Source organism: Mesoplodon bidens, assembly GCF_964165515.1.
Source record: "Mesoplodon bidens genome assembly, chromosome: 15".
Classification (NCBI taxonomy): Eukaryota; Metazoa; Chordata; class Mammalia; order Artiodactyla; family Ziphiidae; genus Mesoplodon; species Mesoplodon bidens.
In genome coordinates this window covers 23,594,852-23,617,861 of record NC_138171.1, presented here as the reverse complement: position 1 = coordinate 23,617,861, position 23,010 = coordinate 23,594,852, and the positions used below count along the sequence as shown (strand labels likewise).

Sequence of the window (23,010 nt, the reverse complement as noted above, 5' to 3'; positions counted from 1 at the left end):
GTTTTGGCAAACTTTTTTTTGTTTTTTTTTGTTTTTTTGTTTTTTTGTTTTTTTTTGTTTTTGCGGAATGTGGGCCTCTTACTGCTGTGGCCTCTCCCATTGCGGAGCACAGGCTCCGGACGCGCAGGCTTAGCGGCCAGGACTCACGGGCCCAGCCGCTCCGCGGCATGTGGGATCTTCCCGGACTGGGGCACGAACCCGTGTCCCCTGCATCGGCAGGCGGATTCTCAACCACTGCGCCACCAGGGAAGCCCAAACTTTTTCTTAAAGGGCCAGAAAATAAATATTTTAGGCTTTGGGCCATGTGATCTCTGTCACAACTATTCAACTCTGCCCCAAGCAGTCAGAGGCAATACAAAAAAATGAATGACCATGTTTATGTTCATATTATACTTTATTTACCAAAATAGGACTCAAGCTGAATTTGGCCTGTGGGCTGTAGTTTGCTGACCTTTGCCCTAGAGCAACAAATATGTAACATTAGGTGCTGGACCCCAGTGAAAATTGTGTAGCAGCTTTAATAAGAAGCCCATTTTAAAAACTTTATTTGCTTTCCCTGGAGGCAGCCCTTGTCATCTTCTTGCATATCACTCCAGAAACATTCAGTGGCTAAACAAGTGATATCAAATATATTCTCTCCATTTTTTTTCTTTCTTTTTGTGATAAAATATACATAACATAAAATTTACCATCTTAACCATTTTTAAATATATGTGGCATTAAGTGAACTGGCATTGAATACATTTACATTGCTGTACAACCATCTTTTTTTAACACAATGTTATTTTAATACATAGTGTTTTCAGTATCTTTTTTTCATTTAATAATATATGTTGAAGACCATTCCATTTTCAGATGTAAAAAAGCTTCCCCATTCTTTTTAATGGTTGCATAATGGATGGATCATCATTTATTTAACTCTTCCCTTGTTGATGGACATTTGGATTGTTTCTAATCTTAGCAGTGATGTAGTGAATAATTTTGTGTAAGTGTATCTGTAGGACCAAGTTTTGAAAGTAAAATTCCAGGACCAAAGTAGGTGTGCGTTTATTATTTTGACAAATACTGGTGTCATAGCAATATTCTATACACTTTCCCTGGTGTTACCAAAGAACAGTCTTAGCAGCGCCCTTGTCAGTACAGAGCACTATCAGACTTCTTTATCTTTGCTCTTCAGATAAGTGAAAAAACAGTCTACTAGTGTAGCCATTTCGTAATTTATTTTAATATACTTAAAAAATTTTTATGATTGTGATTTTCTGCATTTTCCAAGAACTACAAAGAAGAAAACAAGGATTACCCAGATTATTTTTACCCAGGGATAAATCACTGTTGTTATTTTAGAATACACACATATACATGCATATATAAATGAAAAACTGTAAACAGTTTTTCATGAGAATAACACTTGTGTGATGAAAGTCGTAAATGTTTATTATAAAAACTTCAGGCAATACGTAAAGGTATGAAGAATTAATTGATATTTACATGTAATCCCAGAATCTAGAAATACTAATGTGTATGTATATTATTAGGCTGGTTTCATTTCACATTAATTTATATTAATTCAAGTTCCCTTATATTACTTTATTCTTATAATGGTTGCTTTGAACATCTTTTTATTTAAGATGTGTTTTTTTCCTTTGCCCTGCCTGTTCATGTCCTTTATTCAGTTTTCTGTTGGATGGTTGGTTGTTTTCATACCCATTTGCATAAGCTTTTTTTAAAAAAAATAATAATTTATTTATTTGGCTGCACTGGGTCTTTCTTGCAGCACACAGGATCTTTGTTGCTGCATGCAGGATTTTCGCGTGTAGGATCTTTAGTTGTGGTGTGCAGGATCTTTAGTTGCGGCGTGTGGAATCTTTAGTTGCAGTGCGTGGGATCTTTAGTTGTGACATGCTGGATCTTTTAGTTGCGGCATGTGGGATCTAGTTCCCGGACCAGGGATCGAACCCGGTCCCCCTGCGTTGGGAGCATGGAGTCTTAACCACTGGACCACCAGGGAAGTCCCTGTGTAAGCTTTTTGTAGATATGCTTTTGTATCAGCTGTGAGAACAGTTACAAATATTTGTACCCACTTTGGCATCCGTCTTTTGGCTTGTCTGATAGATTTTTTTGTTTTTGTGAGGTCAAATATATCAAACTTTTCTTTAATGGCTTTTGAGATTTGAATAGCAGTTGCTTCCTCATTGGAAGTTCATAACAGTTTATAGAAAAGTCAATAAAAGAATTTTTCATGGTTTCTTCTGGTACTTTTGAGGTTTCATTTATCTTTTAGAAACCGTGTAAGTATTTGATCCGCCTGGAATTTATCCTGGTAAGGTGAAGGCTCTCACTACACAGTTGTCCCAACACCATGCCTTATTATTGAAACACCACCTTTATTTACTCTATTTCCATATGTAGTTTGGATCTCATTCTGGATTCTCTCTTCCAATGGTCTCTCTGTCTACATATTTACTTGTACAATTCTATTTTAATTATTATACCTTTATAATATTTTAAAAATATCTGGTAGGGCTCGTACCCCCTTTTGTTCTTTTTAATAAATTTCCTGGCTATTAGAATCAGCTTCTGTATAGTTCCAGAGCTACTAACTTATTATTTTGTTGGCATTACATTATTTTTATATATTAATCCAAGGAGAACTGTCATCCTTATGATAATGACTCTTGCTATCCAGGAATAAAGTACAACTTTCCATTCATTGACTTAAGTCTCCATGTCCTTCAAATATTTAAAAATTTTCTTTACACAGACCTTGCATGTTTTTATTCTTAGTCTCAGATTTATTCTTAGATATTTTATCTTTTCTGTTATTGTTCTTGTTCACTTCTAAATTTAAACTTTTGGGGAATTCCCTAGTGATCCAGTGGTTAGGACTCAGCGCTCTCACTGCTGGAGGGCAGGGCCCTGGGTTCAATCCCCGGTCGGGGAACTAAGATCCCTCAAGCCGCGTGGCACAGCTGCCCTCCCCCCCCAAGAAAAAATTTAAACTTTTATTTTTAATATTTATTAAAAAAATTTTTTCACCGCACCACACGGCATGTGGGATCTTAGTTCCCCAACCAGGGATTGAACCCACGGCCCCTGCAGTGGAAGTGCAGAGTCTTAACCACTGGACCGCCAGGGAAGTTCCAATTTAAACTTTTTAAAAATGAATAATGTATATTAGCCAGACCCACATGAAAAACGTTATTTTGAAATTTTCAACTTAGGTGTTTTTGATTCAATTTTGGTGTATCCTAGTTCTTAAGACACGAAGTCACTGGTGAGAGAGACTTCCATTCTTAATTATTAGTCTGTTTTCTGCTACTAACTGCCTTGGTTGTCTCATACCCTTTTCTTTCCCTCTGAGCCTTTAGTTTCCTCATTGGAAATGGAAGAATCTGGATCGCATCTTATCTGAAGTCTCTCTTCCAGCTCTGCCCCTGTTGATTCTGATATGATCAGCCCATAAAAACCCTTTGATCCTGGGGCCTATCTGACTCCAAGTGGCTGAGGACTGTGAGCTTTTTCCCTTGTGGCCAGGCTGGTGGCTCACCCTCCAGACCATATTGGAAGCTCGCTGTCCACTTTCCAGAGCTATCCATTTGGTTGGGTAGTTAAAGGTTTAGGGCCCTGGTTTGGAATTGCTTGAAGTGTCCTAGTATCTCCTTTGGCATCCTTTTCCCTCCATTCCCTCCTCTGGATCCTTAGCCCTCAGGCTTGCTATCCTCAGGCCAGCCACATGTCTGTCTCCCAGTGCTGCCCTCATCCTCTGCTCTTTTCTTTCCCTCTCTGCCTCTTGCCCCTTCTCTCTTTCCCCCTTCCCCAGGGAAGGCAGTGGAGCCTAGGGGTTAAAAGAACTAGCCTTGCAGTCAGCCAGGCTTGTGTTCTGATCCACTGTTGTGTCTTCTCAGCTGTGTGACCGTTGGTAAGGTTTAGAAAGAACAAATGCAAAGCGCTAGCATATGTTGAGTCCAGGAGGCATCAAAGTGAGTTAGCCTACCCATTCGTAACCGTAATAAGCTCTTAATACATAAAAGTTGTGTGCTGGGCTCTACTATATGAATTTTGACATGTGACCCATTGATTCCTCACAAACAGCCCCACACGGTTGGTAGGAATAGTATCCTATTTTGCAGATGGGGAAACTGAAGCCCAGGGTGGAGAAGTGACCTGTGCAAGGTCACACAGCTAATGAATGTCTGAGACAGAATTCAAACTCAGGTTTTTGTCTTTCTAAGTTAACCTCCCTCTAAGGACTTAAACAGTTTTTCCTTTCTCTTTATAAAGTGGTAAGAAAAGTGAAAGCCTCTAGAAATGGGAGGGAAAATAGTCATTTTTCTGAGATCAGTACTGTTTAATTTAAATGTTCTTCATCTGTGCTGTCCAGTACGGTAGCCAATAGCCTCATATGGCTGTTGAGCACTAAAGATGTGGCTAGTGGGACTAAGGAACTGAATTTTAAACTTAGTTTGTTAACTTAAATGTTAAAAGCACAGGTGGCTAGTGGCTGCTCTGGAAGAGTGGTTGCAGCTCAGCTCCCACTCCCTCCTCCTCCTCTGCCTCCCTCCTGCTTCCGCCTCCCACTGCCCCTTTCCCCCCACAGGTGGGTCTTATTTTTGGATGGAGGATTCCTTCTGAGTTTAATTTTTATTGCTTCTTTAATTCTAACAGTGTGAAGAGTGCCAGTGCTGGCAGCATGGGGTCTGCATGGGATTACTGGAAGAAAATGTGCCTGAGAAATACACCTGTTATGTTTGCCAAGACCCTCCAGGTAGAGATTTCTAGAGTCAGGGGTATTAACAATATGTAGCCTTTTCCTTAGCACAGCTGGCGGTGAAGCAGCCTGAGTGTCTGTGGTCTTGAGACTCATTTCTTCAGCATCGGCTAGACTCTGCCTCCTCCTCGCCTTTGTTGCTAGCTCACCTGGTGGCCAGCTGTCCTGAACTTGGCAGTAAGAGAGCATGTATGAAGAGGTTCACCTAGTGGAAGGCCTGGCCTTGAGCTAGAATTTTGTTGTGTGTGTGGGGGGGTGGGGGTAAAAATCATATAACATGAGCTCTACCCTCTTAATAAATTTTTAAGTGTACAGTACAGTATTCTTTATAAACTATAAGCACAATGTTGTATAGCAGATCTCTAGAACTGTTTCATCTTGTACGACTGAAACTCTGTATAAACTATGGAACGCTGTACCGATTTGCATGTCATCCTGGCGTTGGGGCCATGCTAATCTTTTCTCTGTTGTTCTAGTTTTAGAATATGTGCTGCCAGAGCGAGCACCTTTTCCTTTTCTTGCGAGTTCATGAGGATGTGGGCTGTGTCCTTGGCTTTTCAGGGCTGTTGAAGGGTTGGAAACCGGCCTCTGCTCCCTCTGGTGGCATCTGCCTTCCATTGCATCGTTGCCACCTGGAAGGGAGATATGCCCTTGAGGGGAGGGGAAAGGTGTGTTTGCAAAGAGCCTGTCTGCCACCCAGAGTAGTGAATTAATTTCTTAGGATCAGTTCGTTTCATTGTTCCTTCACCGCAGGGCTGGCCTATGGCTCTTGGGTTCCCCTTTCCAGAAATCTCAGGGGTGGATTATAAATCTGTGGTTCTTGTCTTGCTGTCAGTGGGATGTGACATCGTCTCCATTCATCACCCGTAAGGTTGCTCCCCTTGGGTCCAGTCCCATGATCCCCTTACAGCTAGACAACGCTGGAGAGCCTCTGCTTCTGTTATTCCTTTTTGTCCTATGAGGTGGGCCTGATAGGAGCTCCTATTCCTATTTTTGCTTATGAGGAAGAAATTGATGCCCAGGGAAATGAATGACTTTCCTAATCTCATGAAGAAGATTGGAATTAGAACTGACCTGTGGGACCAAGTCTCTTGATTTTGCTGGTGGTATAGGGAGGGACTGGGCTACCACAGTTCATTTTCCAGCAAGTAGGTCCCCCTGGGGCCTGATAACCTCTGTTGTGACACTGTGTCTTCTTGTGCTAGATTAGTCTATAGACAGAGAGCAATCTGCCTCTGTTTTTCCCTTTATCCCAAGGAAAGAATATGGTCAGAAGATTAGTCCATAAGTCATAGAATATAATTGATGGGCAGGATCTCAGAGACCACTTAGTTTAGCCTTGACATTTAACAGGCAAGCAACAGGCCCAGAAGGGACATGATTGGCCTAAGATCACTCAGACAGTTAGTGCTAGATAGGAGAGGACAACTGGTGTCTCTGACCTTTGTCTTGTAAAACAGGTAGTGCTGCTTTGAATCCTGCTGCTCAGGCTACCTCTGTGGCAGCTGCCTCTGAGATTCCACACATAATCCCCAGGACTCCTTTAGGGCACCATTTAAAAACCTGTTTTGTCTACTTTATTGTCTCTCACTCTTTCCGTCCACTTTTCTCTTTTTAGAAATCATGTACACCATCTTTATCAATCCCTATGCACTTTCTGAACTTTTATAAAAATTGCCAAGACTGGGAATAGATTCCTTGAATTGAGCACTCAGTGACTGTCACATTTATTGACTATGTTTGATTCTGCAGTCTTGGGCCAGAAGTTTAATCTAACATCTATTCTTTAAAGGTTACTTAAAGGTGTTGTTAACAGAATGGAGGTGCATCCCCACCATGTGTCTTAGAAAAGCCAGAAAGAGCGCAAGGACCTTGATAGGGTTTGCCCGGGTTATTTTAGGGTCTTTATAGCCATTGAGAGGTGAACAGCAGTCTGATTGGAAGCTGTTTCCTGGGCTTTTACAGCAGGAAACACTGTGCCAAGTCACGTGTGGTTGTGTTTTCAGTCCTTCCTTAGGATCCCTGTAATGAACAGGACCGCTGAAGCTGTTTGGTTCATCTGTCATTGTTACAGATGGGAAATGGAGGTCCAGAGAAGGGAGTGGGGGGCTGACCATTCATTTAGTTAGGCGGTAGGTGGCACTTGGGGCTTCTTTCCATTTGATAAATCCATTCACGATGCCTTTTGCCAGACACTGAGGACATAACCATGAACAAAACAATTCCTATTCTTCTGGCTTTGAGTGGGGTTTGGACCAGCAACAGATGTCAAAATAAGTCATCTAAACAAGAACATGTTAGGTAGGGATGAATGCTTTGAGGGGACAAAAGCCCTCAGATTGGGAATGACTAGGAGGCACGGAAGAGGCTCTCGTACTTTGGGAGGTAACCAACGCCCTCTCTGAGGAGGTGGTAAGGAGCCAGTCCTGCAAAGGCCTTGGGGAATAGTGCTCCAGACAAGGGTAGGGGTGCTAGAGCAGAGACCCTAAGACCAGAAAGAGCCTGAATGTGTTCCGGAAAGGGTGGGGCAAGGAGGGCAGGAAGGAGCCCGGGCCTGCTGGCCTCATTAGATCAGTCAGGGCCTTGGGTTTTCTTCTGTGCACGATAGGAAGTCATCGAAGGTTTTAAGTGGGAGAGGGAATGATGTGATTTAACTTTAACAAGATGTCCAAGTTCCCACTCTACCTCTGGCCAGTTGCAGAGATCAGGAAATTTATATACTTTTCTCGCTACCTTATCCCCAACACCTAGTAGAGAGCCCAGCATATAGTAGGTGCCAAGTAAATGTATACTGGATGAATGAATGAACAAAATGAACACACCAGTCCATCCTTCCAATAGTTTGTGTGATAATTGTGCGATGATGAAATGGTCTGGGTTTTCTTCAGACCAAGGATTAACTCTCTCATTGTCACTGCTTTAGGTCAGAGACCTGGTTTCAAGTACTGGTATGACAAGGAGTGGTTGAGCAGGGGACATATGCATGGCCTGGCATTTTTAGAAGAGAACTATTCCCACCAGAATGCCAAGAAGATTGTGGCCACCCACCAGCTTCTCGGCGATGTGCAGAGAGTGATCGAGGTTCTGCATGGCCTGCAGCTCAAGATGAGCATCTTGCAGTAAGTGTGGCACCTGCAGCTTTGGGGATGAGTCTGATTTGGCGTGGGCAGAGGGCAGGTTAAATATGAGAAATTGGAAGGCCACAAAATCAGTGATAAGATGGATAAGTTTGAGACTTCTGTTTAAAATTCTCAGTTACATTATTAACATTCTTTTTTAAAAAAATTGACTACTCTATTGAGGTATAATTTACATATAATTAAGTTCACCCATTTTAAATGTTCATTGAGTTTTGGCAAATGTATATACAAACACTACTGTAATCAAGATACGGTGTGTGGGGACTTCCCTGGCGGTCCAGTGGTTAAGACACCACACTTCCAGTGCAGGGGGTGCAGGTTCGATCCTTGGTCAGGGAACTAAGATCCCACATGCCACATGGTGCGGCCAAAAAATAAAATAAAATAAAATGCCTTAGAAAGAAAAAGAAAAAGAAATGGTGTATTTATAGTTTGTTTTTTCTTTTTTTTGTACCGTTCTAAGTTGTTTTTTTCTATTCTTGCTGTGCTGGGTCTTTGTTGTGGGCTTCTCTAGTTGCAGAGCATGGGTTCAGTTGCCCCGCGGCATGTGGGATCTTAGTTCCCAGACCAGGGATTGAACCCACGTCCGCTGCTTTGGAAGGCAGATTCTTAACCGCTGGACGACCATGTTCTGAATTTTTGGGTTTTGGTTTTTAAACTGTGGTAAGATATACATAATGTAAAGTTTGCTATCTTAACCATTTTTAAGTGTACAGTTCAATAGTGTTAAGTACATTCACTCTGTTGCAACCAATCTCCAGAACTCCTTGTGTGGGGCAAAACAAACTCTGTACCCATTAAGCAACTTCTCTCCATTTCCCCTCCCCCAGCCGCTGACAGCCACCCTTCTACTTTCTGTCTCTCTGAATTAGACTGCTCTGGGTACTTCATATAAATGGGATTCTACAGTATTTTTCTTTTTATGACTGGCTCATTTCACTTGGCATAATGTCCTTAAGGTTTGCCTATGTTGTAAGTTGTATCAGAATTTCCTTCCTTTTTAAGGCTAAATAATATTCCATTATATGTAATGCCACACTTTGTTTATCCATTCATCCTAAACATCGTGTGTGGTGTTTTTTTTTTGGCCACACCTCACGGCTTGTGGGATCTCAGTTCCCCGACTAGGGATTGAACCTGAACCGCAGACTGGCAATGAAAGCCTGGAATTCTAACCACTAGACCACCAGGGAACTACCATCCTAAACATTCTTGATTGGTAAACAAAGTAAAATTGAAACAAAGTAAAATTGACATGGCAAGGAGAGGTTGAGCAGGGCACATTCAGCAAGGGTATATATAAGTTGATTTGGGTAAAAACCAAGCTGCTATAACAAAACCAAAAAAATAAAGGCTAAACAAAATGGAATTTTCTTTCTCACATAAGCCATGGTCCAGAGGTAGGCAGGGGTCCAGGCCACGTAGGTGGCCTTTCTCCAAGATTCCAGCTATGGGCGTGGGGACTTGGGTTCCTTCTGTCTTATTGCTCTGGCATTCCATTAAGGTTAGTCTCATCTGTGTGGTCTAAGCAGATGCATCTGTACCTCCACTCTGCTCTGACCCCCAGGAGGGGAGCAAGTGGTTTCATAGACACACCTAACTGCAGGAGGCTAGTAGCCAGGTGGCCGTGTGCCCTGAGCAAACTCAGGAGTGAGGGTGGAGGTGGGTGTAAGAGAAGGAAAGGATGGTTACTGGGGGAATTAGCCGTTACTGTGACGGTATCTGTTGAGGTGAACTGAATCAAGTGACCCTGTTTTGGATGTCTTAGACTGGGTATTCCCTTACATTTTATAAAATCAGAAAATTTTCCTCCATATAAGCCAAGTGAATTTCTTCTTAACGAGATGCCAGAAATTGACTGAGACAGGTGGAAGGTGAGGGCAAACCTCAGATGATGCTCCTGACTGTAAATGTTGCTGTTTCTTTTCATTTGAGGATTCAGTCAGATGGTGTTCTCTTTCTTCTCACTGAAATACCAGTGTTCCAGCCCTGTCCCATATTCCAGAACCTTGTTCATTCTGAATCCCCATTTAGATCCTTCATCTTTAATTTTTTAATATAAATTTATTTATTTTATTTATTTATTTTTGGCTGTGTTGGGTCTTCGCTGCTGCGTGCGGGCTTTCTCTAGTTGCGGCGAGCGGGGGCTACCCTTCGTTGCAGTGCGCAGGCTTCTCATTGTGGTGGCTTCTCATTGTGGAGCACGGGCTCTAGGCGCACGGGCTTCAGAAGTTGCGGCACGTGGGCTCAGTAGTTGTGGCTCATGGGCTCTAGAGCACAGGCTCAGTAGTTGTGGCACACGGGCTTAGTTGCTCCGCGGCATGTGGGATCTTCCCGGACCAAGGATCGAATCCGTGTCCCCTTCATTGGCAGGCGGATTCTCAACCACTACTCCACAGGGAAGCCCCTAGATCCTTCATCTTTATAGCACTGACTTTGTACTGGAATTAAATCTGACTTCTCCAAGAAGTTCAGGAGGGAGTATAGGGAGATTTTGTTAGTCATTATATATGGAGAAAAGAGCCTGGGAGACAGGGAGGTGGTCCCAGTATGTCTCTGTACACCTGGATAGTCTCTGCTATCACAGGCTCTGGATCTTCATTCTCAGAAATTTTGTTCCTAAGTGACCTGGTGGATTCATTTTCAAAGGCAAACAGTAAAACTGGGAATAACTTCAAATGTTGTCATTTCAAAAGTAACATGCATGGCTATGCATACCTTCTTCATGATTGACAGGGCTTACAAAGAAAGGCCAGGGTCATCCTTGTGTAGTAGCTGGGGCTTCAGATCTTAGCTGGGAGGGTGAAAATTGTAGGAGGGAGGAAGCAAAGACTTTTGTGATTTTCGTGCAAGAACAGGTCCATACTGTGGCCTCTATGCTCCAAGTTAACAGATTTCAGGCTACAGTAGACCTGAAAGTGAACAGGGACTCCCATTTCCTCTGATGCAATTATGATTTCAGAGGCGTGTCTGGGGTCCTAGGTTCCTGGTACAGGCTGTGGTACCCTGTTGGAAGTGGCCAGGGACCCAGGCTGCCTCGATGCTGGTGGTTTCCTCTCCTTCTCCAGTGGATCGGAGTGGTATTGAGGATTGCTAGCGTGGGAGAGCCGAGAAAGGATAGTTGTAGCCCCTTGCGAGCAGAATTTTAGGTTCTGTAAGATCATTCCATGCTGTCCTATTTATGGCCTACTCCATTTCTGCAGGAAGGCTTCAGGAAAGTGTGTGGGGGGGTATCTATACGTGGGAGTTGCTGCTGAGTTCCTGCTGATCGGGTTTCAGTGTTTCTCAGTTGGGACTGGTGAAGGTAATGTTTACAATTATACCATGAGATAATTCTCTGTATGTGTGGAATTGTACCGAGCATTACAGATTATTTAGCATCTCTGAATTCAGTGAACTGAATGCTGAGGTCACATATGTGACAATCAGTAGTCATTGTGACAGTTGGAAAGGCTCCCACACATTTCTGCACATCTGTGAACCAAATGTGAGTAGTACCTGTCCATCCTCCCACTTGCTTGCAAACACCCCTGCCAGCTAGGAACTGCCGGTAGCTGGTGGGCCTTACCCGGGAAGCCCAGTTTTTCTTCCTCCGTCCTTTTCTCCTTTCCTTTCTTTCTTCATTTCATTTAATGATCCAAGGTTATAATGGAAGTTCTGGGTGGTAAGCAAGAGTTAAAAAGGTGAAGTTTATCTAGAGTCGTGGCTTTTAAACTTAAATATATATCCCACAGTAAGAAATAACATTTTATATCACTCACGTACAAAACTGAAACTAAAATTTCACAAAACACCTACTCTTACTTAGAATGGTGCATTCTGGTATTTTCTGTTCTGTTTTTCCTTTTTTACAATTGATTATGATCCAGTAAATTAAAGCCTTTCTGTTGGGTCAAACCTCAGACGGTGAATGATTGTGGGAAACTCTGAAGTCATACACAGAGTTTTATGTACACGTATACATGTAGCAAGAGCTTTCAGATTCTCAGAAGTGTCTGTGGCCCAAAAAGGGAGCAGAATCCTTGTTCTTTAATAACAGATTTTCCTCTTTGGAATGGTGCGAACAGAAGATTTTGTTATTAATGGCCTATGCCTAGATGACTTCTGGTTACCACCTCCCTCCCGGGTCACCACTGGATTTGTGTAATTGAGTGCCATTGCATGCCAGGATTATCATGGCTGTTTATTAATAAGTTAAGGTTATTTTTAGCAAGTCACATTTGAAGAGCACTTTACTGCCAACAAAGTACTGTACTTCCATTCAAATTAATTCACTTCATCTATAGCAAACTCAGTGGTTGCTGGCAGACAGGTAGATGGTTAGCCAGATTTGCAGAGGAGGAAATGGGAATGAGGCTGGCTGAGTGACTCGGCCCAGCTGCACTGCTAATCAGCGGCTGAGCTGAAATGCAGTCAGGTCTTCTGACTCCCAAGTCCAGTCCCACTCACTGTGAGTGATACAGCAAGAGCTTGCCTGGAAGTGGTCTCCTCAGAGGCTGCTGATTTACATTCCCTCTTGTGTGGCAAATAGTGGCTTGTACCAGTTGGCCCAGGTGGGAGGTCTTCCCCCCTATTGGAAAGCCCCTGCAGTGGTCCCAGGTACTCCAAAGCCCTCTCTGTTTGCCCTCCCAACAGAAGCCGGGAACATCCTGATCTGCAGCTGTGGTGTCAGCCTTGGAAACAGCATCTGGCGGAGGGGAGATCTCATTCCAAACACATCCATGTCACTGAAGCCAGGATCAGGGAGGAAGCCCCAAGCTATAGAACTTTGAACGGGGCGGTGGAGAAGCCTCTGCCCCTGCCGTTGCCCCGGTCTGTGGAGGAGTCATATATCACCAGCGAGCACTGCTACCAGAAGCCCCGCACCTACTACCCTGCTGTGGAACAGAAGCTGGTGGTGGAGACCCGGCGCTCTGCCCTTGACGATGCAGTCAACCCCCTCCACGAGAATGGTGACGATTCCCTCTCTCCGCGCCTGGGCTGGCCTCTAGAACAAGACAGGAGCAGAGGGGACAGTGACCCCAAACCCAGCTCCCCAAAGGTATGGGGCTCGCTTGTACTGGTTCTTAATTCAGTGTTTGAGTGCTTGTACCTTCTCCTCCTAGGGCTAAATGTTCTGTGGAAGATGTTCATTATAGAGTTGTATTTACTGTAAAACTGTATATAAATTTGCTTATCATAGATGTTTTTTGATCTGTTAAAATGAGTACAAAGTCAAGAGAGCCCACTTAAACCCCAAAGATCATTGGTTCTAGGAAATGTCCACAAAATGGCAGAGTCGGGGGCAGGGTGTGGAGAGGTGGGAGGTAGCAGGGGAAAAGGGTTGACTGGAACTTGATAAATGGAAGTAAGTTAGGAAAGTGAGTTTTTTTCTTCAGTGCAACATATAGTTGCCCGTGGGTGCTAATCCTTCGCACGAGCAAAGAATGAGTCGGGTGTTTTGTTAGGCATAAGGTTTTCAGTACAATTCTATGCTGGCTTTACTTTTCACTTTGCAGCCCTGACATAGGAACAGTCCATTTTGTCAAAATATTTGCTGGTTTCATCAGTTTTCCCAAGAGATAACTCTCAGTTTCTTGTTATTCAAGTCATTCTCTTCTGGAGCCCCCTGTGTTCTCTTGCCAGTGTTCACTGGTCTCATTCTGCGCTGTCCTCAGTTGTCAGTGAGGATTTGTGTGATTTGAGAGCTTCTCCACCCTTGTCATACTTTCACAGACTTCATTTTGTGGGATGGTATCACCAGCATAAGTCCACTGCTGCATCTTGCCGAGGGGGAGCATCCTAGGTTAGAAGCCCCTCAAGGGTGGGCATTATACCTCGTTCAGCCTGTATCCTTGCCAGGGTCTAAACAGTGCTGGATGAGGCTGGTGAGGACATGGTCTTTGGAGACAGACCCAGTTTCAAGTCTGGGCTCAGCCACTTGCTGTGTGATTCTGAGCAGGTCACTTCACCTCTTCAGACGTGTCTCCTTACCCGCTGTCGAGTGGAGCCAGTGGCAGTGCCCTCTCAGTTACTGTGCAGCATATCTGTGAAAAGCTCTCAGAACATGGCTTTGCACATAGTCACCCCTAAATAAATGTTAAGTAGAACCTGTTTCATTTCAAATGAGTGAATGAAAGGTTGCGGTCACAAACCCCAGAAAAGGTTTATGGTCATGCAGACTAGGCAAATTGACTAGAGGTGTCTGGCACATCATGAAAAAATCAGGAAATACTGGGCCTAAACAAGGCAGCTGGGGTTAAAAATCTCTTTCATTGATAGCAGGCTGACCGTAGGCCGGCACTGTGTTTTATAAACATTATCCTATTTCATCCTCATGAACCTTTAAAGTAGGATTTACTACTTCCTTCTTTCCCATGAGGGAACAGAGGCCCAGAGAGGTGAAGTAACTCATCCAGATACATGCGTTCAGCAAGACATGGAGCTAGGACTTAAAGCTAGTTTGTCTGACATCCACATACTAACCCTTGTCTACACTCGCCCTGCCATATTCTGATCTCAGGTTTCTGGGAGCCCTTCTGTGAGGCCTACTTCAGGCCTAGGGCATTGGGCCATTCTTTGGGAAGCAGCTGTGGGATCCTCTGAGCCAGAGGTCTGTGCTGCTCTAAGGTGGTTGTTATTGGTACAGCAGGCATGCTTCTGCCCAGTGCCCAAGAGGGGAGGAACGGGGCAGGGAGGTAGAGAGTTGGGATATTCAAACTGCAACTGGGTTTTCAAATGGTTGTGGACACTGGCGGGTCGGAAAAGGGGCTGGGAGCTGTCTCCATGCAGTAACTTCAATGTTGTTGCATCCCCAGGTGAAGGAATATGTCTCCAGAAAGGTCCTACCTGAGGAAGCCCCCGCTCGGAAGCTGCTGGACAGAGGCGGAGAGGGGCTGCTGAGCTCCCAGCACCAGTGGCAGTTTAACCTGCTGACGCATGTGGAGTCTCTTCAGGACGAAGTCACGCATAGGATGGACTCCATTGAGAAGGAGCTGGACGGTAGGGCTCCCTCCTTGGCTCCCTGCACTTGGCAGGCACTGTGGATCCGCCGGGATGAGCTGCTTTCTGAACCCCTGATCTGCTCTCCAGGCACAGCTGTGTTCTTGCCTCCTCTCCGTTAGTCTCACCACCTTCATTCTCCCCTCAAGATGGCAGAGCCTTACTTTTAGTATTGATCGGGTACTTCTCAGGTTTGTGCGATGTCAGGGGTCCTGCCTCACTTTCCCAGTCCCTTCTGCCAAGGAGAGTGTGCAGAAGAGCAGCTGGACTCTGCCTGCGGGAATGTGTGATCTGAGCAGATCTTTGCTAAGCCAGGTCTGGGGGGAATTGAAACTTTGGCCTATTTGAGCTTTTAGGATGCCTGAGGATTGATCTGAAAACACCTTTTATTTCAGCCTTTCTTAAAATTTAATATGAAGCCTTCTCCTCTTTATCAGTAGAGATTTAAGAACTTGACTAAGTCATTTATGTAGCCCCTGGGTGTTTGTCCCAGATGTTAGTGGTAACAAATGGGCTTGGAGGACTGAACTCTTGATCCCCAGGATGTTGTCAGTTTGCTTTTTGAAGACAAACTTCCTTCTTGATTGTTTGTTGTCTTATTCTCTTATTTCCTAATTACTTGTTTTCATCCTTAGAAAGGAGACTGATTAAGAAATAAATGTTCTATTTGAGGATTCTGAGTACAGCCAGGCTGTTATTACTGTAATTGGGGATGAAATAACTCAGAAGAAAAATGCCATGTGTTATGTAAGCGAGGGTCACAAGGTATGGCTGAAGCCGGGCCAGGGAAGGAGAGCTGCTGTGAGGGGAAGTGATAACAGGAAGGCTTCGACTGAAGCGGAGCCCTGAAGAGAGTAATGTTTTCTGCTACAGGGCGGGTGACTGAGGGTGGATGATAAGAGGACTGGCTCGACTGGGAAGGGGTTGGCCCTGCTGGAGGACAGTGCGAGGACGAGAGCCTAACATGCCCTCATGCTTTCTTTCCTGCCCCGGAGGCAAACCTGCGGAACCAGGAATGGGAGGCCAGTCCAGGGTCCATTGTGAGGGCATTTCTGGAAGGTGGAGTGTTTCTGTCTCTCTTTCACTCCTGAAAGGTTTCCTTGGGCTCCTTAGAACTGTAGCTGATGCCAGGTCTGTGAAAAACCGTGCTATTAGAAAACTGAAAGAGGATCGAATGCCAGACTGAAAATTGTAGTTTCAGACAGTGGCGGTAGAATTGGCTCTGGGTCCCTGAGAAGAGGCTTAGCACCATGGAAACAGGGCGAAGGTTCTGTTGTTGCCAAAGGAACCTGCCCCTAGGGGAGAAGTCAGAGCCTTCTTTCTTTCTTTCTTCCTTCCTTCCTCCCTCCCTCCCTCCCTCCCTCCCTTCCTTCTATTTTATTTTTGGCTGCGTTGGGTCTTAGTTGTGGCACGCGGGATCTTCATGGCGGCATGCGGGATCTTTTGTTGCGGCATGTGGGCTTCTCTCTCTCTAGCTGTGGCACATGGGCTCCAGAGCGCGTGGGCTCTGTAGTTTGTGGCATGTGGGCTCTCCAGTTGAGGCGTGCGGGCTTAGTTGCCCCGAGGCATGTGGGATCTTAGTTCCCCAACCAGGGATCAAACCCACATCCCCTGCATTGGAAGGCAGATTCTTTAACTGGACCACCAGGGAAGTCCCAAGCTTGGGCTGCTCCAGCCCTGAGTTCACTGAGTGGTCAGTGTGGCCAGGATGATAAGCCTGGGCTCCCTTCTCTGGCCTTCTAGAGGACTGCTGTGTCCTGCTCATCTGGGGCCACATACTCTGTTCTTGTTCTGATATTCCAGGCCCCGAGAGGTACTGGAAGCATGAAAATCAATTGTAAAGTTTAAAGATTTTATTCAGGTAAACAGAGTTTGCATTGTATTTAATTAAGATTCATCAGAATCCCATTTTACTTCTACTATCTTCATTTCATCTAAATACCATCAAGATAAACTGAACTTTTATAGGAATTTGGATACAGTATTCCTTTTTTAAAAGTCTGATAAGCTATTGTATTGACTTTTTAAAATGTCATTGTTGGGCTTCCCTGGTGGCACAGTGGTTGAGAGTCCGCCTGCTGATGCAGGGGACACAGGTTCGTGCCCCGGTCCGGGAAGATCCCACATGCCGCGGAGCGGCTGGGCCCGTGAGCCGTGGCCGCTGAGCCTGAGCGTTCGGAGCCTGTGCTCCACAACAGGAGAGACCACAACAGTGAGAGGCCCACACACGGCAAAAAAAAAAAAAAGTCATTGTTTCAGTATTAACCATTATTTAATAACTTACGTAGTTGTGTGAACAGTCTTATAAAACTAAAAGATATTTAATGACCATGAAAATACTGAATCTTTTAGCATTAGAAAGATTTTTCTTTTTAAATGTTACCTTAGTGAGCATTGACCTCTATCTAGATGGTCTGGGGGAGTGTATTTGAAATGAAACTTTACCTTTATAACCTGTTGCCATTCTTGGAATCATGATACTGTTGAGAAGCTGTTGAGCTTCCTTAAAAGAGAAACTTGGGGTGATGGTCCAGCACCTGGTGTGGAGAGAAGGCTGGCTTGCTGGATGCTGGGGTCCAGAGGAGGTGCTTTTGGCTCCCACAGTTCTGGGTCTGGTCTTCTTCGTTCCTGCTAGAGAGAAGACTTCCACCTTAGGGGCTCCAAACACTCCTCTTAACCAAGTTCAGACACTATGAGTGGCCTACACTCTTCTAGTCTGCACACTGACTGATGCTCTTTCTCCCTGTGCGTGCCTGCTGGGTCACCATGGTGTTGGGGGACGTCTTGGGTGAGCCCGAACCAGATCTGAGGTAGTTCCAGTAGCTGTAAGAGGGACCTCTCAGCAATTGTAGGATCATCTTGCCCAGGACAGACTGACTGACATTTTCTCTTGGAATCAACCCAGCCAGCCTTGACTGCCTTAGACTCACCCAGATGGGCTCTTACAGCATTAACTTGGAGTCTTTTCTCCATTTACTCTTTTTTAATTTTTTTTTTTAATTTTTAATTTTTTTTTTTTTGCGGTACGCGGGCCTCTCACTGTTGTGGCCTCTCCCATTGCGGAGCACAGGCTCTGGACGCGCAGGCTCAGCGGCCATGGCTCACAGGCCCAGCCGCTCCGCAGCATGTGGGACCCTCCCGGACCGGGGCACGAACCCGTGTCCCCTGCATCGGCAGGCGGACTCTCAACCACTGCGCCACCAGGGAAGCCCCTACTCTTTTTTTAAAAAAAAGATTTATTTATGCATGCATGCCAGGTCTTTGGGATCTTCGTTGCCACGTGTGGGATCTTTAGTTGCGGCATGTGGGATCTAGTTCCCTGATCAGGGATCAAACCTGGGTCCCCTGCATTGGGAGCGTGGAGTCTTAACCACTGGACCACCAGGGAAGTCCCCCCTCCATTTACTCTTGTGCTCTTTAGCTGAGCAGTTCCTGTCTCTCTCTAGTCTATGGACTTCTTTTTCTTTCTTTTTTTTTTAATAAGACTTACTGTTGTATTGAAACTGGTCACTATGGAGTTTTTCTTGCTCAGGAGGTCACTGGTCACTGTCATTTAACTTTGATCCTTTACTCTTGGTTTTCAAGTTCCGTCTGAGAAGTCAGTTTTATATTTCTTATTTTCAAGTCCTTGTACTTGTTGGGATCAGGAGGAGGGAAGGTTCCTCCTCCTTGGAACCCCCGAGTGCCAACAAGAAACCTGATGGAGGAAGGTGAACTCTGAGGAGCCCGAGCATTCAGTGGGGCATATCGCTGGGCTGTTCCTGCATTCTCTCACTGCGTCTGTTGAGAACCTACTATGTACCAGGCATAGTTGAGTGTTAGGGATATAATGGTGAGTAAGGCAGACTCTGCCTCTGCTCTTATGGAGCTTGACCTTATGTTAGAGACAGATATTAATTAAATCATCCCATTATGTTTAATTACAAACCAGGATAAGTGCTCCAAAGGAGAGCAAGTGATAGCGTAGCACCTGTGACACAGGGACCAGATTCAGATTGTAGAGTTGGGGAAGGCTTCCCTGAGAAGTAACTTGCAGGGAACAAAGGATTTAGAAAGGTGGGAAGGAAGATGGAGGGCTGGTCTGAGGAAGGCAGAGGATTGTGTATGAGGCTGCGGGCTGCTTGAGGAACAGGCACTGCGTGGTCTCCCTCTTTCTGCACTCTGGCTCCAGGGTCCAGATGGTGCTCAGTAGAGCTTGGTACACGGACTAGAAAGGCTACGGGCAGACCAGGGTAAGCACAGGGCCTACCTGGAGGGGCTGGCTCTTGTCAGAGGTGCAGGGCTCCGGAATGGCCCCTCCCCAAATGCCAGAGCTTAAGGGAGTGGCTGGGGAAGAACAAATATCTTTCTATAGAGAAATTTCTGCTCTCAGAAGCAAGACAGCTTTTTAGATATTGAACCAATTGTAGTCAAGTTTGTTAGTACTTGGACATTTTACATTAAGTACTTAGAAAATAAAATCGGAGTGTTCGTGCTACTGATGATAGGAATCAATATGAAGCAGATCAGAATTTATGGAGACAAAAGTAGACCTTTTCAAGTCCCTTTAGATTCTCATTTTTCTTAACAGAAGGCTAAAACACCAGGCTCTCTGATTTTCAACATGGGAAAGCCTTATAAAGGTGGGGCGGTAACACTGAGAAAGGTGGGTCCTTCCAAGCTGGCTAGACTGTAGAGCTGCACGAATGCAGTAGTCACTAGCTATGTGTGGCTATTTAAATTAATTAAAATGGAATAAAATTTAAATTCAGTTCCTCAGTTGCACTAGCCACGTTTTAAGTACTCAGTAGCTACATATGGCTAGTGGCTATATTAGACAACACAGACATAGCCCATTTCTGTCATTGCAGAAAGTTCTGTTGGACTGCACTGCTCTACAGCATTTGAGCTTTGTCCTGGGAGTAATACTTTGCAGAGAGGGTGATGAGTCAGTGTTGCCTGAAATGGCCCTCCCTCCCCGCCCCCCATGAGTGAGATAAAGTGCTGAAATTTTTGCTGACATTCTTGCAGATCAAGTATTGAGAACTCACCGGGTCTTCTCTCTTCTGCCTACAGTGTTGGAGAGCTGGCTGGACTACACTGGGGAGCTGGAGCCCCCGGAGCCTCTGGCCAGGCTTCCGCAGCTCAAGCATTGCATCAAGCAGCTGCTGACGGACCTGGGCAAGGTGCAACAGATCGCACTCTGCTGCTCAACATGAAACTGGGCACCCCACACTAATTGGGGGCACAATCCTGGGGCACCTGCAGGAGGAGCTTCACATATTTAAATAAATAAACCTAGCATGCTGAATGCACGTGACACCGACTGACTTCAGGGATCTGGGCAGGGGTGTGATGGACTTGGACAAAGGCCGTTTTGGCTGCTGGAAGGGAGGGCACTCTGATCTCGAAGCCTACCAAGAAGGTAGCAAATAGACTCTTGGGATTCCCTTCTTCTGTGCACATTGTTGAATGGAGAGTGAGTCTTTTTGCACAAACTTCACTTGAAATCGTGCCACTGATGATAAATGGAATGAGAGCCAAAAAAGTTTAGTCGGAAACAGTTGTAAATTCAACTTGCAGCTTATTTAATTGACTTTTCTGTCAGGTTGGGGCACATGCCAAGCCTTCTGGTTTTCTGCCTGGCATGGATTTAGGCAGCAGGCATCATTTTCATTTTTCCAGCTTCGTGGGAATGTCGTGACCTCACCCTTCTGTGGAGGTTGGGAGGGAGCAGAGGCCTTGGCCGCCCCGCCTCCTTAGAACTCTTCGCTTTCTCACCACCTCTCGTGCATGACTTCATGGTACCGGGGACAAGTTTTGTACGCTTTCACCCCAGAATTGGCTGGGTTGTGTCTTTTGTGGCAGAACCCATACAGCCTGTGGAAGAACTAGAATCTCACTGTAATAAGAATCTAGGAGGAATTCCAAACCGAAGCAGGCAGGGTCTGGAACCCAAAGGACAGCATTTTCTACCCACTTCTTGACAGCTTACCAGTTCTATTTAATGTCCAAAAAATGGTTCCCCCAAATTTGAACTCTCACTGTAAAGATTTGTTACAAAGAATGTGGTTTGGGGAATTACCTTACTTTGTATTGTTGTAAACAAACCAGATTCTACATCTGCTGCCGCTTTTCTCCTTCCCCGAAGGGTATATGTTCAGTAGTTGGCATTTTCAGAATTGTTTTAATATACTTTAACACTTTAAATTTCCTGTTCATATTATTTTGTGAGATCAAGGTGATTATGCTGCTTAAGGTCCAGGTACAGTTTGTACCTTCTGAGACAATATTTGTTACTCTTCCAGGTTACGGTTCCACGTGTAATTGTTTTGTTTTTCCTTACTAGGCAAAGTTAAAGAAAATGTTCCATGCTTTGAGGAGTGACCCGTTTTACCATTTAGTTTTCCTGTCACTAAAGGCAAAAATCAAAGCACATCTATCCATTAACACTCACAAGTTAATTATGGGTTTATGAATCTGTAATGTTATATGCTGCAAATATTTACTATGTAAACGTGAAGTAGCCAATATCTCAATAGCAATGACAGTATCTCCAGTGACCTTTGGGATGGTTAGGCTTTAAGGTTCAGGTCATTGCGGTCACAAAGCCCTCTGTACCAAGATCTGTTTCAGGGTATCCTTTGTCTAGTAATTTAACTCACCATTTGATATAAAATGAATTTAGGACAAGTTGACCTGCTGTAGCTCATCCATCGGAGGGAATACATGTGGCTATGACATCTGTAATAAAGCTGACACAATTCCTCTGTAAGAGGTTGTTTCCCATTGCTAATATTGGTGTTTCTGGTGTGGGAAGAAACGCTCAAGGAGTATGCATGGCATCTGTGTTTTGCATAATTTATCAGACAGCCACATTATAAGAACTGTGTGAAGCTTGTCTGAAAGGGGAAGAAACAGGATTATTTTCTGTAGCCACAACTGTGAGGTATGGTGACTTATTAGATTACTGATTTTTCTTTCCTGAAAACACATTTGAGCATAACTTCTGGGGAAGCTGTAACTTTAAGGGAGTCAATCTCATGTCTTTTTCAAGATGAAAGAAGAAACTGAGTTACCCTAATTTTGCCAAGTGGCCATTATTGAGTTTACTGTATGCTTTTTGTAAAGGAAATAATCCCATTTCACTCATTATGACCTTTGTCCTTAGGGAAGCAGGGGGTGACTCCAAGTTCTGATAACCCCAGTGTGCTTCCCTAATTTAAAGCCATGTTGAGGGGCTCCATCCCCAATTCCTGGGTCAAGTTGAATTAACCCCAGGCTGGAGCACTAGAAACTGTTATTTGCAAATATTACTGTTACCATTTAGAAATATGTACACTACCTAAGTTTTCTTTTGAGAAAAACTATCCACCTATTAAAAAAAATTGCCTTGACAAAAACAGTTCTGGTTTGACTAATCATTTTGTTTTAAGTGATGAGTGTATGCAAGGTGGACCCTTGATGAGCCAACATTGCACTGTGGATACATATCCATGTTTACGCGCTATTAGAACAGAAGGCGCTGTATATAGAAATGTTGCTTTGAAGCAATATTTGCAAAACATGCAAACTTCTGTATCTGTATTTGGAAAAAATAAAACAGGTTTTTGTTGCTACGTTTCAGTCGTTTGTTATATAGTTATCTACCCTATTTTTTTAATATAAATTTATTTTTCTTTTTATATTTATTTTTAGCTGCATTGGGTCTTCTTTGCTGCGCGCAGGCTTTCTCTAGTTGTGGTGAGCGGGGGCTCCTCTTTGTTGCGGTGCACAGGCTTCTCATTGCAGTGGCTTCTCTTGTTGCGGAGCGTGGGCCCTAGGCATGCAGTCTTCAGTAGTTGTGGCACACAGGCTCAGTAGTTGTGGCTCGCGGGCTCCAGAGTGCAGGCTTAGTAGCTGTGACGCACGGGCGTAGTTGCTCCGTGGCATGTGGGATCTTCCCGGAGCAGGGCTTGAACCTGTCTCTCCTGCATTGGCAGGCAGATTCTTTTTTTTTTTTTTTTTTTTTGCGGTATGCGGGCCTCTCACTGTTGTGGCCTCTCCCGTTGTGGAGCACAGGCTTCGGACGTGCAGGCTCAGCAGCCATGGCTCACGGGCCCAGCCACTCCGTGGCATGTGGGATCTTCCCGGGCCGGGGCA

General features: G+C 44.7%; 1 protein-coding gene across 9 annotated transcripts in view; it reads left to right on the top strand.

Annotated features, from left to right (window-relative positions):
• Positions 1-22,487, top strand: part of PHF20 (PHD finger protein 20) — a 137,023-nt gene extending 114,536 nt beyond the window's left edge. For all 9 annotated transcript variants that reach the window (XM_081255482.1, XM_081255474.1, XM_081255475.1 and 6 more), the window contains 5 exons: positions 4,666-4,765; positions 7,692-7,887; positions 12,544-12,949; positions 14,706-14,889; positions 19,945-22,487. In XM_081255482.1, coding sequence (XP_081111608.1) covers positions 4,666-4,765; positions 7,692-7,887; positions 12,544-12,949; positions 14,706-14,889; positions 19,945-20,087 — 1,029 coding nt within the window. In that variant the 3' untranslated portion in view covers positions 20,088-22,487. The remainder of the gene's footprint in view (positions 1-4,665; positions 4,766-7,691; positions 7,888-12,543; positions 12,950-14,705; positions 14,890-19,944) is intronic.
• The last annotated feature ends 523 nt before the right edge of the window (positions 22,488-23,010 follow it).